The 18,388-nt window shown below is 34.1% G+C and overlaps 1 protein-coding gene across 4 annotated transcripts in view; it reads left to right on the plus strand.

The window, feature by feature from the left end:
- Positions 1 to 11,879, plus strand: part of Memo1 (mediator of cell motility 1) — a 97,607-nt gene extending 85,728 nt beyond the window's left edge. For 2 of the 4 annotated variants that reach the window (XR_003378818.1, XM_026789665.1), the window contains 2 exons: positions 8,739 to 8,843; positions 10,617 to 11,879. Coding sequence is in view for 1 of the 4 variants with exons in the window: in XM_026789665.1 (XP_026645466.1) it covers positions 8,739 to 8,843; positions 10,617 to 10,748 (237 nt within the window). In the remaining 3 variants the exon portion in view is untranslated. Of the gene's footprint in view, positions 1 to 8,738; positions 8,844 to 10,616 lie in introns of those variants that run through there. The other 2 variants (XM_026789664.1, XM_026789666.1) reach the window with 1 other exon arrangement.
- Positions 11,880 to 18,388: the final 6,509 nt, after the last annotated feature.

Below are 18,388 nucleotides of genomic sequence, written 5' to 3' on the forward strand. Positions count from 1 at the left end.
AAAAGTAATTAATTTATTTAAGTAAGGAATCTGCATTTGAATATACTATAGAGGAATAGATATGGCATAGGGTTGCACCTTTCAAAATTGTAATTGTCCATTAGTCATGTGTATTTATTGAGTACTGAAATATGGATATTGTCACTCACTATCTACTGCCGGTATAAGATATACATTGATTTCACTTAGAATGAAACAAACTAGCAAAACCCCCTCAAAAATGATTTATCTTGATTGTTTAATGAAATTAAAACATAATAGATTGTGTTAAATATTTTGCAATTAATTCCACTTCTTTCATTTTATTTTTTAATATAGCCACTAAAATTTTAAAATTATACATATGACCTATATTATATTTTAATTGTGCATTTTTGGTTTAGAGCAGAAAGGTATATCTGGATGGTGGTAAACATTAAATTTTTTTTTTTTGAGAGGTAGGTCTTACTGTGTAGCTTTGTCTGACTGGATACTTACTATATACCCCAGATTGGCCTCAAATTCAGAGAATTCCTCTTGTGTGCTTATATTTGGCTGGAGATGAACGTTTAAAAATCATTGCTGTGTGGAGGAGGGGTAGAAAGGTGGTCAGAGCCATTGTGTGGAGAGAATGGAGGGGAGGAAGGGGTAGCTAGGTAAAGAATATGCTGACATAAGTGTTGGAGTTCAGAGGACAGCCATTAAGAGTTCTGCTTAGGGGAACTAAGAATGGATGACGAGAGGAAAAAGCTTTTAACTAACAGGGGACAGAATATCAAGTTAGGAACTTTATAAGAGCAGTTTCAGAAGAATTATTCAAGTTAGAAGCTAAATTGGAACAAAGAGGTATCAAATTGACAATAATGTTCTCTGTCAGTTTGACTGTGACAGGAAGGACCAATGTTTGAGTGTTATCTGGCTTGAATAAGCTGATCCATCAAACATAGAGAAGGACGTGGTCTTTCCCCTTATCTTCCTACTCCGTGTACTCTCTTTGGACAATATCCGGATATCCTTTATATGACAATAATACAAAACTGTATCTACATTCATACCAACTTTGTGTTCTAAATCAAGATGGAAGTTGAGATCATTTCAAAATCCCCAGTAGTATTAATCACTAAATCTCAGATTTTTTTGACTAGTGTGGTTCTCATTCCACCTGGCTTACTTCTTCATTTCTTCTATTTATTTAGGAATGACTGTCTAGGGGATGGGGTTTGGTAGCTCAGTGGTAGAGTAACACACTTAGCATGCACAGGGTCTAGTATGTGCCTTTGCCCCACAAATATGTATAAGGAAGAATGACTGTGTATGTATGAAATAGAAACTGTTTATTAATGGTATGTATGTAAAGATTTCCTTTTCATTAGAATTATTTTCACTTGTTTATTTAACTATACAGAAGGTAATTTTATAGTCTTGGCTGACCCCAGACTTGCTACCTGCTGGTCTTAGCCTGGTAGGCATCTGCCAGAACACCCTACCTCAACACTAGGCTCAAAGGTGCTTTAAGAGCAAAGAATTTCCAAAGCAAATAGCCTTCCTTGAAGTGAGTAGGTAGGTGTGTGTATGTGTGTGTGCGTGCGTGTGCATGTGTGTAGTGTGTTTAACAGTTTGTATTTGATTTTTATGAAACAGTACTTTTAGCACCAAAACCAGTAAAAAACACCTTGGTCTAGGACTGTTCTGTTATACTCCTTATTTATATTTACTAGGTACTAGCTTAGTATTTTCACTGGAATGTTATAAATAATTTGCAACCTCAACATAGCAACAATTAGAACTTCTTATTTTCTCTCGACATGTCTTTTCTAAGTCACTTGATGGTGGCTTACATTTTCTCAACTGCTATTGTCATTTTCAATCTCAAGTAGCTGAAAATAAAGTCCAAATAGACCCCCTCCCCTCAGCCCCTAAAGATGGTCTTTCTGTGTAGCTCTGGCTATCATGGAACTCTCTGTAGACCAGGCAGGCCTCAAACTCCCAGAGATCCACCCACCTCTACCTTCTGAGTGCTTGGACTAAATGGGTGCGCTGCCACCACCAAGCCCCAAGCAGATTTGTGGGTAGACTATTGGTTGATACTGCCACACTTTTTCCAGCTTTTGTCTTTTGCTCTTTTTGTACTTAACTATTTCACTTACCTAGCTCAAGTCTTTACTTCGACTGTGCTTTTTTAAAAAGTGTCCAACTACGTAGCCTTGACTAGCCTTGAACTCACAAAGATCCACCTGCTTCTGCTTTTGTTTTTGTTTCCCCAGTACTGGGATTAAAGGCACATCCATCATGCTTTGCTTCTTATCTAGCTCCTTATCCTCCTAGTAGGGTCTGCTGGCCACCTTGTTTAGTTTTACGTTCTGTACTTCACCCTGACAGCATTTGTTCCCTAATTGCCTTAATCTTCTTCACATGAAAGAACTTCACGTGTAAGAACTGCAATTTCCGCCAGTCAAGCACTTATTTTTTTTTTCTCTGATGTATCCAAAGGGCCTGAATAGTGATTAGAACATAAAAACTCAAATCTTTTTTCAAATGAATGAATGAATATAAAATCTTTCTATATATACAATTAAAAACATGAGCACATTAATATGAAAGTGAAATAAAAGGAAGGCAATTTATAATAAATTGTGTCTTAAATGTTAGTGTTCAGAAACAGCAACGTTAGAAGGCACAAGGAAGTAGTTAGATTCTTTTTATTTATTTATTTTTTATTTTTTTTAAGTAGTTAGATTCTTGTGTATATAAAGTGTCAGTAAGACAGCAGTAAACACAAACTTCCAATTGGCTCTTGCCTTTGTTGCTCAAATTACTGTACGTCACTGCTGGGTGACTTGATTTTTTTTTTCTCCAATAGGTGAATAATTCTTAGGAAATACATAGAATAATAAAAATAAAATAAAACTTAAATAAAAGAAATCATAATATTCCCTCACTTTAGATGATGAGTATTCCTGGGAATTTCATTCTTTATTAAAACTATGGAAAACTTTTCTTGTTGTCATATGAGGTAGAAATGGTACAGGTAATTAGGAGTTCTGTATAAGTTACATGTCAAGTCTTAAGGGCGGAAAACTGTTATTTGTATATAGAATTGATAGGACTCCTTAGTCCCGCCAAACCTCAAAATATCTTGGTTTTGAGACAGCCAGAAATATTTGCTTGTGATCTTCCTGTGAAGAGTGTGTCAACTTGCCCAGCTTATTTCCATTATTTATACTTGGTTTTGTGAGACTTAACCATTTCTCTATTTTGTTGGGTGACTGCCTCTTTGTCTGTCTGTCTGTCTGTCTGTCTGTCTGTCTGTCTATCTATCTATCTATCATCTGTCTATCTTATCATCTGTGTTGTCATTCACAGTGAAAGTTTATGTGAGGTATAAAGTGTACTAATGTAATTTACATGGTTTTGAAGATCATTCTTGTAGAGAAAGCAGTTACTACAAGATCAGGTGTAGCAAACAGGGCAGTTGGCAGTGTTAAGGGAAAAGATAAAAGATGGTGGCAGTGAAGGTGGAAAGAAGTGGATACTTATAAACAAGAGGCAGAGGATCTTTGCGAATAGGCTCTTTACTGGCTGCAGCTCAGAGAGGTGTGAGTTTGGGAAGTCTCACCATACTGATAGTAAGGCTGCAGCCAGGAAGAGATTGCCCATGGTGGTTTTAAGCAACCCTGTCTTTACACTGCAATCACTCATGGGAGCCTGAGAGTGGAGCTGCCCATGTCCGCCCCTTCTGTAGCATAGTCTTAGCATCTTCCTCACTGTGACTCTGTCGGTGAATTTGTGCAAACTACCTGATGTGCTGTGTGATATAGAACACGGGCAGACTTCTTAGATCTTTTCCTGTTTAGCTCAGAAAGGAAAGTTGTCTAAATTACGTGAGTGGCTGTATGTCAAGAACCAGTAAGCCCAGGCTGACTTCTAAGTCTGCCCCAGATTTCCTTCCATTAGATGGCAAATTACCAAAACTTACTTGGAACTTTTATTTAAAAAATCATGGGATAGAGCTTCAAAATAAATAGAGTATTTGTTATATGTAGAATTTTTAAAAGGCTCACAAATGTCTGTCTTTATTAGCATATTGCTAGTTTGATTTATGAGCTAATTTTTAGAGTATATGAATAAAAATAGTGGTAAGATCTCAATAAACTCAAATGGCTTTTTGTTTAAGTATGTAAAAATGTTTGTAATTCTGAATATACTAAAAGTTGAGTATCGATGATCTGAAAATCTAAATTCTGAAATGCTCCAAAATCCAAAACTCTTGATGCCAACAGGTGAAAAGGGCACACTTGCTCTCGTGTGACCGATCACAGTTTTAAAAGTACACTGAAAGTATTATGTAAAGCCACCCAAGGCAATGGGACATAGAAAGTATATGTGAAATATTAATGAATTTTGTGTTTAGGACTTTTGTTCCACTCCCAAAATATTGTATTTACATGAAAATACTCAAAAATCTACCAGAAGCAAATCTGAAACACTTTTGCTGTCAAGTATTGAATAAAGAACGCTCACCCTGTCAGAGCTATATATCTGTTCAGGATTAATTGTGTTAATCAAGTTTTGCTTTGTTTTTTATTGGAAAAAATTTTATTATTACTGTTAAAATGTTAGTAAGCTATTTTTAAGTTGCCAAAAAACATTTCTGTTCTTTCTGAAAACTGTTCACAGCTGTAACCATAGAATATCTAGAAACTAATTACGAAAAAACAAAAATGTTTATAGGAAAATTATGTCTCATAAATGTTACAGTTGGGAAAACAGCTATGTTGTAGAATATGGACAATTTGAAAGGTTTATGATTTTATTGGCTTTTCTTTTTTGGTAAATAGTATCTTGTAACTTCAGTGTTTATACTGACAAACAATGTATTTTAAGAAACAAATCTTATAAATTTTGATGTCTTAAAATATTAGCCATATTTACATATATATTTAATATATAGTATGTGATATCATTTCTACTATGCTAATTTTTTGGAGTATACCATTTTACTATGATAGTTTAGGGGTGTCTCATTACTGATATTGGCAAATTATTTGGCAGGGAGAATCTGAAAATGTCATCACAGCCATCTAGTTTATTAATTTATAATCACTTTGTTTAGTTTGAATATCAAAAGCTTTCCTTTCTTCCTACTATTTTAAAAGGATAAATTGTTGCAATTTACTAAGTCATGCTTCTTTCTCTTGAATTTATACCATATCTTCTTTATTAGGTTTGGCTGCATTCTCTGTAATTATTAGTACATTGGCTCTTAGCACTGCTACTTTAGAATAGGGTTCGTTTTGTTTTTGGCATAGAATTACTTGTACTGTTAAAATTTTTATCTTGATTCCTCTTCAGGAAACTAGGACATTTCCTTTTCTCTAACATATAGTTATCCTCAAATGAATGGATTATATTTCTGATACTTGATGATGTGCTCATTAATTATGTGGTCATTATTAAAAAGGCATGATTTTTCTTATTTATAAATGCATGTAAAATATATGTTACTCTTTTGTATTCGATATTTAATAAGATTTTCTTCTGTGTTATAACAATAGCTCTTTTGTTTAATGTAGATACATTTTTGTTTACTTTTGTTTTAAAAATGGGAAAGTAGTTATCAGAATTCTGAATTTGCAGCTCTTTCAGTATCTACTGTTCAGTTTCAGATTGACCTTTGGGACTTGGCATCATGGGTTTTTAGCCATTTGTTTGAGAGTCAGCAAAACAATAAATTCAGCACACATACTCCCAAAGTTAGAAACATGTATTCTGCAAATTTCTAGCGAAAATTGCTCAGTTATGATGTATTTCCGTACTCTGGAGGGACAGACAGACTTGGTTGAAATAAGTGTTGGTTCATTTCTTTGTATATGGGGTTTATGTAAATAATCAAGTTTTTAAACTGTACAAGCCCTAGAGAGCTATCTGTTGCCTGATCCTTAGACTCACTAATTATATCTTCCAGGGTTGTTAAGAATAGGTAAGCTATCTAGGAATATTTGGGAAGCATTTTGTTTTTCATTATCTTGGAATTTGGATAATAAACATTGAACTGACATTTTTGGAATTTTGGAACAAGTAATTTTACACTTATCAAGTATATGTGATGTGTTTGTTAGTACTCTGTACTAGTCAGTGGATGTCCCATTTTATAATTTTATCCTCATGCTTTTATCTATGTACTTTGTGAATTTTCTGGGTTGAAGAGGTTCACTCATGAGAAAAGCTCCTATTCCCTTTATCTTCTCTTTATAAAGACATGCCATTAAATCATCATGCTTGTCACAGGTTTGAATCGAATTAATTCCTATCTAGTAGTAGGCACTTAATACACTTAAAGAATTAAAATTTTAACATATTTTATCTCTTGATTTCCACTTTTTCATTGTGCATTTTCTGGTTTATCTTTATAATTTAACCAGTTTAATCTTCATTTTGAGCTCCTTATTTAGTAGTATCTTCTTTACATTTGTAGTATTTTATCTCTTCACTAAGGGTTTCTTGGCCAGTTACTTATAATTCCTTGCTTTAAATGTAATTCATCTTCTTCTCTTAGAATTCATATCAGTATACAAGTATGATGCTTATTTCAAATGTGCTTGGAAATTTTATTACTAAAATGTTTGTTGAAACTTTTCATCCTAGAGCTTATTAAAAGTGGATTCTGTTTATGGCTTCATTCAGGAGCATTAGATTTCTCATAATGTGTACACCAGTTGTAGTTATGTTGATGTTTGAGGAATTATTAGTGTAATTCTTTTTATACTGTGGTAAAGCCAGTGATTATGGAGACAAAGCCTAGGATTAGAAACTTTTGATGCCACTTTCATGCATAGAAAAGTTATATCTTTGTAGCATGAGGAGCGGGCTTGTTAGGGTTTCTGTCCTGCCCAGTTCCCACAGCCGGTAAACCCCAAAGAAAAATCACACAGAGATTCTACATAAGTTATAAACTGATTGGCCCATTAGCTCAGGCTTCTTATTAACTCTTACAACTTATATTAACCCATTATTCTTATCTATGTTAGTCACATGGCTTGGTACCTTTTTCAGTGGGGTAGGTCACATCCTGTTTCTTCAGTGTCTGGGTAGGACTGCGGGAGAGCTTCCTTCTCAGAATACACCTCTTTTCATTGCCCCACCTCTACTTCCTGTCTGGTTGTCCCACCTATACGTCCTGCCTGGCTACCGGCCAGTCAGCGTTTATTTACAACATAATTGACAGAATACAGAATTGTCCCACACCATATCTTGACTATCCATATTTCTGGAAGAGTTATAATTTCATCTTAGTATTACTACTTACTGGTTTAGAATTGCACTGTTTCTTTGCATCATATTGTATATTTTAGGTTTAATGTTTAATTTTTCTTTAATCTTGTACCAAATGTTATTGTTGACTCAAAAAAGTCCCCTGCTTGTCAGAAGAAAACCAAGATAGCATTAAAAACTAGTTTCAGATTGGCTAATTAATGTATAAGCAAAGTAATTCTACACTCATATTAAGTCTTATTCTAGAATGGATAATGATTATGGAAGATGTAGGTATTCCGAGAAAGTTTCTTGTACAGTTTCGGTTTTGAAGCTTCCATTATAAAGCTTTACATCACTTATTAATGGCTGCCATTTTCCAGATGGCTTTATTTAGAGTCATTTGCCTGGTTATCGTCTGTGCTTGTAGACTGTTAAGACTTGACTAGACTTTAGCAATCACATAGAATTGTCAGTTCAGTCCAGTGAAATGACCACTTACATTTTTCTCAAAGACATTAATCTAATATAGCAAATACAAATATAAAAAGGGGTTGATCTAGATAAAGTAATGTAATTAGTTAGATTCAATGATTTACTTGCTAATTCAGTAAACAAAGAGGCTCTCTTTTAATGGATTAAAAATATGTTATATGGACTGGTGAAATGACTCAGTTGGTAAAGATGCTTGCAACCAAGCCCTGTCCACCTAAGTTCAGTCCCTGGAACGCACTGGTAGAAGAAGAGAACTGATTTCCCCAAATTGTCTCTAACTCATGCCATGGCAAGTAAATGGCTGTAGTTTCTTATCTGTGCATGTGTACCTACATAAAAATAAATACCAAACAATTAAAAATATGTTAATGCTTTTGGAGACTGCAGAATTTAGTATAAACAAGTGTTCAGTTCATGGCAGTTTGTTTAGCAGTACTCTAAAATGTCTTAATTATAACCTTCAAAGACACTGCTCTAAAGTAGAGAGAGTGAAAGCTTTCCTTTTTCGAGCTGGCCTATCTCAACCTGTCACTAAGCTCATCATTGGCCATAGGGGTGTTGAAATAACTATGCAAAATGTTTTCTTAGATTGCTGTATTTTATCAGGTACCTAGATAACCATTAACTGTTTAAAATGTTATGCAGCTTTAAATCAAACTTACAGCTTTAAACAGCTATATATAAAATTTAGTTTCAGATTATTTTGTGTGAATTTTCACTGATTTGCTTTTGTAACTGTTCTTTAGAGGAAAATATAGCATTGTAAAGTATGTTGTGAGGTGAATGTCGACTGGTAAAGGTGACTTACAAGTACCCAGACTTAGAATATAGCCTGGGATTTTTTTCTGCCAATGGTTAACTATTATGAGATTACAGTTCATGAATGATTTTGATATTTTCCAAGGATTGTTTAATATATTTTGTCTCTTGTTAACTGAGAAATTTGTAAGTAAATTTAAAATATAATTAAGACATAATAAATTTTGTCTTTTATTCCCTTCCCCCCCTTTTAGGGTATGAGTATTATAGAACAATTAGATCCTGTATCTTTTAGCAATTATTTGAAGAAATATCATAATACTATATGTGGAAGACATCCCATCGGGGTGTTATTAAATGTGAGTATACTTAGGAAGTCTTGACCTTTAACATCTGATGCTGTCCTATTTCAAAATATCTAAAATGTTACCATTTTGGTACGATAACTTTGTTGGCTTTGTTACATAGTGTCAGTTTCTTCCTGGTAACTTTTAACATAATTATAGGTTTCTACTACTTTGTTTATTTGAATAAATTTACCACTGGAACACAGATCAATAATTTTTGTTAACACAGAGATAGTCATATTTTTCTCTTGACTCAGTCAGTGCTGATATACTTTTCTTTTTCAGAAGATTGATTTTGGGTTTGTGTGTCTATGCAAACATCCGGATGCATATACACATGAATGTGATAGACACTGAGAAATTAAATGGATGTTGTTCATTATCTAATAATGTAAAATAGATTGTATATGTCTTTTTCTCTTAAACAATAAAGGTAAAACTTAACTTTATTTAAAAGGTGTCAGAAGAAGCCAGGTATAATGAATGGCGCATGCCTTTAATCCTAGCGCTTAGAAGGCAGAGGCAGGAGGATCTCTGTGAGTTTGAGGCCAGCCTGGTCTACATAGTGAGTTCCAGAACAGCCAAAGCTACATAGTTGAGACCCTGTCTCAAAAATATACAAAACAATCAAAAAGAATTTTAAGAAAGAAGTTTTGGTTTAGTTGGATTTATAAAGCTAAATTACATTTGTTTGCCTCTTAATAAATAAACATGAATTTTCTTAAAGAAAATGTAATGCAGCCGGGCGATGGTGACGCACGCCTTTAATCCCAGCACTCGGGAGGCAGAGGCAGGCGGATCTCTGTGAGTTCGAGACCAGCCTGGTCTACAGAGCTAGTTCCAGGACAGGCTCCAAAGCCACAGAGAAACCCTGTCTCGAAAAACCAAAAAAAAAAAAAGTAATGCTCTTTAAGAGGAATAAGAAAATGTTTCAGGAAGATTCAGTGGGATCATTTGTTTCGGAATAATGTTTCAGGAAGATTCAGTGGGATCATTTGTTTCGGAATGTATAGAAGAGGGTTAACCAACAGTTGGAACAAGGCACTTGATGTTCACATGATTTGATAGTTGTATATTATGGATTTTTATGAAGTTTTTTCGTTTTGTTAAAGTAGTTCAGATTGGGAGCTGGAGAGATGGCTCAGCGGTTAAGAACATTGCCTGCTCTTCCAGAGGTCCTGAGTTCAATTCCCAGCAACCACATGGTGGCTCACAACCATCTGTAATGAGGTCTGCTGTCCTCTTCAGGCATGCACACAGACAGAACATTGTATATATAAATAAAGAAAAAAAATAAAGTAGTTCAGATTGATTGAAGGAAAAGCCTTTCAAGGACCTGAATTTATTTCTGGAACTTAGGTTAGAGTTTGCCACAATAATTTTCTAAAGTCTGAGTAGAATCAAATAGATTTGTTTTTTGTGTGAAAGAAATTATAAACTAGTACAAAATTAAAGTAAAAATTATACTTTTATGTCTGTGAGTTATATAGACAGATTTGGTCTAAGTCAGATGAATAAAGCCTTTAGTATATTAAGACAGAGGTAGCTAAGATCTAAAGACTAGAGAAAAACATATACCAATTAAGAAGCTAGATTAGAGCATAATCTTTGTGAGGATGAAATAATGAGATTTTTCTCAACTTAGCATAAGGCAGGAGACATTTAAATTAAGAACGGGTAAAACAACTTGATTTTCAAATGTGCAATGTCAAGCTTTTTACAAACATTTACAATGTTCATTTTTTTTTTTTAAATGTCTCTCATCAACTTTTTTCTTTTTTTTAGGCTATCACAGAACTCCAGAAGAATGGAATGAATATGAGCTTTTCCTTTTTGAATTATGCCCAGTCAAGTCAGTGTAGAAGCTGGCAAGACAGTTCAGTGAGTTATGCAGCTGGAGCACTCACGGTCCACTGAAGCTCCGACCCTCAGGGACACCACCTGCACAGACTCATACTCTGTCCAGGGTCCAGCCTAGCCTTTACCAAGATGTTGGTTCTGGTGTGGGGGGATTCTGAAACCTCAGACTAATAGAACTCTCTTCTCTTCTTTTCTAGTAGGTGTAGTCCTCCTTAATTTCAACTCATTTAAAAAATGCTTTATAGTTTGGGGCAGTGGAAGGAAGGCTGGGATCAAAATATTTTGATTTAAAAAAAAAGATGACAGTGTAAAGGCCCAATTGACACAGTTTTTGAAAATGACTTGTAAAGCATTTAGCATATCTGAAATTTGCACTCTTTGCAGACTCATGCACATATATTCCGCTTTCAGAATAGTTTTGCAGATTGTACACAGACAAAAGGGTGGAAGCTTTTTAATAAAAGAAATTGCATTTATAAATGATCTGTATTAGAATATAAGAAATCTCCAGTTATAGACAATGACTACCCATGTTGTACAACAGATACCTTCTATTTTAGTTGCTAATAAAGGGCTACACAACTCAAAATAGTCTGATTTAAACTTATTGCTTTGTGTTATAAATGGAAATTTGATTTTTATTAATTCCATCTCAGAATTTTTGTTGAAATGGCAAACCTCAGCTCCTATGTAAGAGTATTAGAATATATTTTACTTTTATATTCATGTGATTTTTTTAAATCACAGAAATTGTAGTCATACAATCTTAAAGTTAACTTTCAAAATTAATAGTCATTTGCTTTTTTGTGTGTGAAATACCCTTTTTTGTAGTAGAATATAAATTCACGAATGCTTTAAAAACAAATAGATGGAGTCCTTCAAATACTGTGTTTGAGAGTCTGCAAATGAGGAAACATTGAAGAGTGTTATTAGTGTGTTCCAAGTCATTGCAGACCGTACACCACTATGTTTTTTCACCTCTTTAAGCAATTTGACTCTTTTACTTGAATTTTTAGCAAGAAATCATAGACAATAACAGTAACAAGGCCTACTGGACTTGTGATAGTCCTGCAAATTTGTGTTTTTTTGGGGGGGCATGATTTTTGGTGCGGCTCTTCCAACTAAAATAATGGTATGGTGTTGTATTCTTTATCATAGATTTATTCTAGTCATTTTGGCAAAAAAAAACCCAAACAAACTATAGTTCATTAAGCCATCCTGCATGTTCTCCATTATACCTATTTTAACAGAACAATGGGTGTCTATATCACATTGGAGAGTGTTATATCTTCAGTGTTAATACCCAAGTAGCACAATTTTTAGATGCCTTGCACCAATTTCCTTTGGAGATTTGCATTTCTTATTTATTAAATATCAATTTTATATACTCAAGAATGAGAGATTCAAAATTACCTACTTACATGTTGGGATTATACTCTTATACATCAACAATTTATTTTCCATTATTTAGATAATCTTTTGAGTATGATAAATATTTATTCTTTGTTTAATACATGTTATAAAAATTTCTGAATTGACAATAGTGAATTTTTAAAATAATGTTTTCTGAGTATAAAATTTGAAAATACTGAAAAGTCAGAAGAAAAAAAAATTATCTACAATCTCACTACCCAGAGATACACTGTTAAATGTTTTTCTGTATTTACTTTTAGTCCTTGTGTTGTTATGAGTGTGTATGTGTTTGTGTGTGTGCAATAACAGAATTGAGATTATAGTGCTCATACAGTGGCATTATGCCCTGTTTGCCTAAGAACCTACTACCTGTGTCTATGAAAACTCAGTTTAAAAAATGGCTGCCTAATGTGTCACACTGTTTGAAAATAACCAGTTCTATCTTTGAACGTTAGACTGTTTCTAATCTTTCACAGTTTTATAATGGGATGGACCTTCTCTGTAAAATATGATCTCAATATTAGACCTATTCTCTAGGATATAATCATGATAATGAAATAAGTGGTTTACATAGTAAGAATTTCTTAGGCCCCTTAAAATGTGCCAAATTATGTTTCTAGTTGCACCAAATTATCAGTGCCCCCTCATCTGCATAATTTCTTCTAATTTTTGACAAATTGTTAAGTAATTGGTTATGTCTTTTTTTAAAAGAGTTCCTTTCTAATTAGTCATTTTTTGTTTTTCTATAAATGTAGAATGGGTTTTGAAAAACAACGTGAGAGATGTCTAGTCTTAGGAGTGCATCATACTGCACATGTTTGTATGTTCATTTGTTTGCCTGTGTAGACCACACTGACCTGGGACTTTGTGTAGCCCAAGATGGCCTCAAACTCATGTACCAGCCTTGCTTCTCAGCCTCCCTTGTGCTGGGATTGCAGGCATGCAGTGCTGCACCAGCTTGTTCTACTCTTTTAAAACTAGACTGTTCCTGCATCAGCTTGTCATTTCTTAGAAGGAACAGGTTTTGTGGTTTTTTTTAATTACCTGTTTTTGGAGTAGAAACAGTTCCAAACTGATTCTGTGTTCAAGTCTAGCTCTGCCCCTGCCCCTAATCAGTGTTCTGAAGTGGTGTCCATGTCCTGCTGGCACTTCCTTGTCTGTTCATTGTGTAGATGACCTCTTAAGCACCGTCTTATTTCAGAGTGCTGGGCTTTGCAACTTTAGTTTTTAATAGATTTTGGCATGACATGTTATATAGGTATATGATTGATTTAGATATTTAGATTTTTATTTCATTTCTGAATATTTTATTTCAGATTATGAAAGTGAAAACCTTGTTACTTCAGAGAAAGTGGGAATTAATTTATTAAATGGAGGTAACATCTAAATCATTGGACTTAGCCTTTCTATTTTAAGTGCCTTTAAAAGTTTTGTATTTCAAATATAAAATGTGAGATATATAGTTCTGTAATGCAGTTCCTTTGTTAAAAATGTATGAATTATTTTCAGCAACCTTTTATTTACCTTAAATCACACAGAAAAGCTTATTTGTGGAGTCCCCTCTCTCCCACTAGTCAGTCCTTAAGAAATGTTACTCTAGAGATAAGCTAATTGAGCAGGTAAGTAAGTATTCTGCCCTGGAAATAATAAGCCCGTATAAAGAATAAAGAACCAGTGAGAGTCCAATGCCAATATTTGTACAGTCCAGTATGGATGTTATTTCTTGAGCTCTAATTAATGGTTATGGCTATAGTTATTGTACTTTGTGCTTTGGAAACATGTAGTTCATCCCCCCCACCCCCACCCCCAGACTAGTGGTTGGCAGATGTTTTCTTTGAGAGACCCGATAATCCTTCTGTACTTCATATGCCACACTGGCCTCTGATGTGCCATTGTGATACAAAAGCAGCCATAAACAACATGTAACCAAGCAAATGTGTGTATGTTTAAGAAAAATTTAATTTATACTAAGATGGAATGCTGGAATTGGCCTGCAGACCATAATTTAATATTTCTTATCCTAAATGATATAATTTGTTTGTAGTTTAAAGTCTGCTAATAATCTAGCCATAGTCTGCAGCAGGTGGTTATATGTTTCTGCCATGTGAGCCTTTTTTTAATTTGATGCATTTTCAGTATCTGGATTTCTCACTGAATGTTCACAAAGGTAAGTGGGAAATAGGGAAAATTAGGAACTCTTAGAGATTGATGTCAAAGCACCTTGAAGTCTTGTATTTGCTGAAATACATTGAGTTTATTTTCCTGCTATAAACTAACCAGGAGTAAAAGTGATGTGCAGTTTGCCTTGCTGTGTAGCCAAGGCTGTTCTCAACCTCCCTAGTGTTGGGATTATAGGTCTGCGTCCCTAGGCCTGTCACAAGGAAACTGTTTCACATGAGTATTTTAGGATTCAGACAGATACTTTGAAAATGATTGTTGACTTTTGCCATGTAAAGACTTGAAAAAGTACCCCGTTCTATCACTCTTACTTTATTGAAACAGTGTCCTCTAATAAACTCAGAATAAAGGAGAGAAATTTAATCTAAATAACTTTAATTGAACTACTATTTCATCATTAAGGATCACAGAACACCTTGTCAGGTGGTACTGTCAGCCCTGTAGACCTAAGGCATTTTCGATATATTGTTAAAAGTTGCCAAAATAGCTGGTCATTAGAAATTGTACTGAGGAGACTTAATAAGCCACAAACACTGTTTAGATTGGAAATTGTACATCATTGGATTAAATCTGGAGATCTACAAAGTAAGAGAAACAGGCTTGTGTAGGACACCATGTAGTTGAAGGAATAGGTGTATTTATTTTTGAAGAGAGTAAGTTTAAGAAGAAGAGGTCTTCAAAATTTTGTGTAACTATGGCTCAGGGGAGTAGAATTGTTCTGTATTGTTCTAAATTAAGCCTTTTCTGCCTTTAATCTCAGCACACAGGGTGCAGAGGCAATTGGATCTCTGTAAGTTAGAAACCAGTTTGTTGTATGTGACAAGTTCTAGACTAGCCAGGACAATGTAGTGAGACCCCATCTCCAAAAAAAAAAAAAAAAGGAATAAGAAGCATAAATTTGTGCTCCACAGTAAATGTGATATATGAGCATTTCTAATGATGAAAATTGGCTCTGTTCTCTTCAAATCATAGGAAATATTAAAAAACTAGATCAGTGATTGTCAAAGTAGCAGTGATATCAACTATAACTGCTTTATGAATAATTGTGTGTATGTGTGTCTATTTAGGGGGACAAAAGCCAATGGATTTAGTATAATTTAATGGAAGGTCATTTATACAAAGTGTTATTTTCAAATCAAAATAGATTTTAAACAATACTAACTTTTAACAGATTATAGATTGTTAAAATAATGCTTTAAACCTTAGGCTAATTCTTTAGTGTAACGATATCAACAGAAAGCAAATGCTACTAGTCCCTAATACAAATGGAAGTTAGTTTTGTTTTTAAATGGCTGCTTTCTCAAACTGAAGAACAGCTATATATCAGTGTCAGGATGGTGTACTGAACTGAGAGAGGTTGTCAGAGTATTAGGGGAACTAACAGCAGCAGACAGATAAATTTTCCTGTCATTTTTCTATTATGCCCATCATATACCTGCAAATCGGATCACATTGCATGGCATATTATCCCCAGAGACCATCCTGTTTTATAAATGGCCCCTCCAGTATTGCTGGTACCTAAGACCTTAGCCTCCTTAGAATTGCTGTGGCTGAATTGTGTTTGCCTAGCTTTATCTTCCTGAGTTCTTAGTACTATGTTAAGAGGTTGAATGTTTCCAATACCATTTATTCTAGGGTTCACTGATAATTTCAGACTGGTTTGTATCTAGGGTCTGTTGTGTTTCTACTTTCCTTTTCCTTCCTGTGTGTGTTGGGGGTGCTGTTATTAATTTCAGTACAAGGTTTTGTCTATTACCCTATAAAGTAATGGGAAAAGTTTAAAACCAGTTCTCTATAAAGTAATGGGAAAAGTTTAAAACCAGTTCTTCTAATTTTGAAAGCCATAATATAATGCAATTAAGCTTTTTGTTAATAAGTTACATTCAAGTGTACATTTCTTAATGCAAAGTCAAATTTGTGTTTGATATGATCTTGTATATTATCCCTGTTATCTCAAATAACGAAACCAAAGAAAACATAAATGCCATTATTAAAAAGCAGTCAAAGGCCAACTATGTTCAACTGTATAAGCAGGGCACGAGTTCTGATCATTGAATCTTCCAACATAAAATTCTGGAAAATATTCAAAATTTACTGACTGATACTCTGAATTCCTTATTCAGTTTGATGTTATATATTTAAGTCAAAAGAACTAAAACACAATGAAAACAAAGTAGAATATATTGACTAAATTTTGTGTTTTAAAATTAAATACTTCAAAACTGTAAAATCAGTTTTAATAAAGGTATTTTAAACTTAACTTTTATAAATGGAATTCTTTTTGAGAATCTTTTATTTGAAATGTATTCATTTGAATATAGGACAAACTAGATATTCACTTGGTGTTTTTCAGTTTTATTGAATTGAATTTTGAAGACGGGAGAAGAAAAGAATGCAATAAAGCGCTTTTACAATATGGGGTACAAACCTTTTAATTAGAAGCTTTTTCCATTTTTCAGTTTTAACTGTGGAAATCAAGTTTCTAACTAAATCAAAGAAGGGTAGGATTTATTTTGTTAAATCTTGTAATGCCAAGTAGAGTGAGTGAAGTGTCCTGGTGTGTTCAGAATCGTTGGATTGTGATGACTCGTTCGATTTTGCTTTTTTAAATCTTTATTTCATGATATTGGGAAAACTTTAAAAGTTAGTTAAAATGGCTTTGGCTGCTTGCTCAGGGCCCCCAGCTGTGTCTGTGGTAGAAGGAAACTGGAATGCTAGGGCACTTGACTGGAGTTCACGTCAGCTTTGCAGGTGGAGCAAATCATTAGACAACATGCACCTCTTCCCAGGACAAGAATTTTGTTCTGGTTCTTTAGTTCTGTATATTTTGAATATTATACCATATTCCTTTTTTTTTTTTTTTTTTGGTTTTAGCACTGTCTTTGTTGTAAGCTATTGAATTTAGAAAGTATGGGGTTTTGCAGATTTCATGAAAATCATATATAGAAATGCCCCTTAATTTATAAAAGTAGATTTCTTTTGTGAGCTCAAATACCTTAACTACAGACGTTTACATTCTCTTATTGGGATTATTTTACAATTTTGGAATTCTGCTCTAGTACTTATGTGCAACATGCTGCTTTTATGTAATGGGACAATGACAGATCCTCTGTATGAGTCTTAGTGATAGCAAGATGACTAACACCTAACTCTTCCATTGTCCTCCAAGCACCTGCTACCCTGTGGAGTTTCCCAGCTGCCTACACAGCACAGTAGAGTGCTGAGAAAATACCTGAGGAGCAGCTCTTAGTCAGAGGTTGAATGGGAATTGATGGATGATTCCAGTCTTTCCATCTTTTTGAATGGTCTGGGGGCTTGTTTCTGTTGTCTCCTAGAGTTCCCAGAAGAGGACTGGTCCTCATTGTTCACAACAAGAAACTCTAGAATGCAAAACCAAATACAAATCTAATTATTTTTTCTTCTCTGACACTTCCATTCCTTTATGGACATTTACTGGGATTACCTCCCAAATAAGCCTTTTAGTTTTGAATTCATATTTCTGAGTCTTATTTTTGGGACTTACTTGAAGTGTTCATATTATTTATGGGATATGTTAAAAAGAACATTATTTTGAACAAAAATCTAAAATATTTTAGTTGGTTTGTCTTATCACATCCAAATTCAATTTAATTTCTTTAATTTTATAATGAGAAAGATTCAAATTTAGAACTCAAGTAAAAGATTTTTCTACTTGTACTTTTAAAAAAATATTGTATGAAAAAAAGGTATTGTGTGGTTATATAAATGTGGACAAAGTGGATTATTTGGTAGAAATTGGAATAGAACAAGGAAGGAGTTTGGTATGGTCACAATCAAACTGTGTGACAGTTGGATCTGGTATTCACATCTCTTGCTGCTGTTTGTACATAACCAGGGCCAGGTCGAGCCTTGTATCATGTTGACGAGATGGTGACAATTTTTATAAAGATAATTCTGTGATCTTAGAATGAGATTTTCTATAGACTTACTAAGGAAAAGTATGCATTTTAGAAATTTAGTGAGCTCTGTGTTTAATTTAAAGGCCATTTAAGGTTCTGGAGAGATTACTTAAAGGATAAGATCATTGGCTGCTATCATAGAAGACCTTGTTCAATTCCTGGTATCCA

The sequence above is a fragment of the Microtus ochrogaster genome, unplaced genomic scaffold (assembly GCF_000317375.1).
Source record: "Microtus ochrogaster isolate Prairie Vole_2 unplaced genomic scaffold, MicOch1.0 UNK26, whole genome shotgun sequence".
Classification (NCBI taxonomy): domain Eukaryota; kingdom Metazoa; phylum Chordata; class Mammalia; order Rodentia; family Cricetidae; genus Microtus; species Microtus ochrogaster.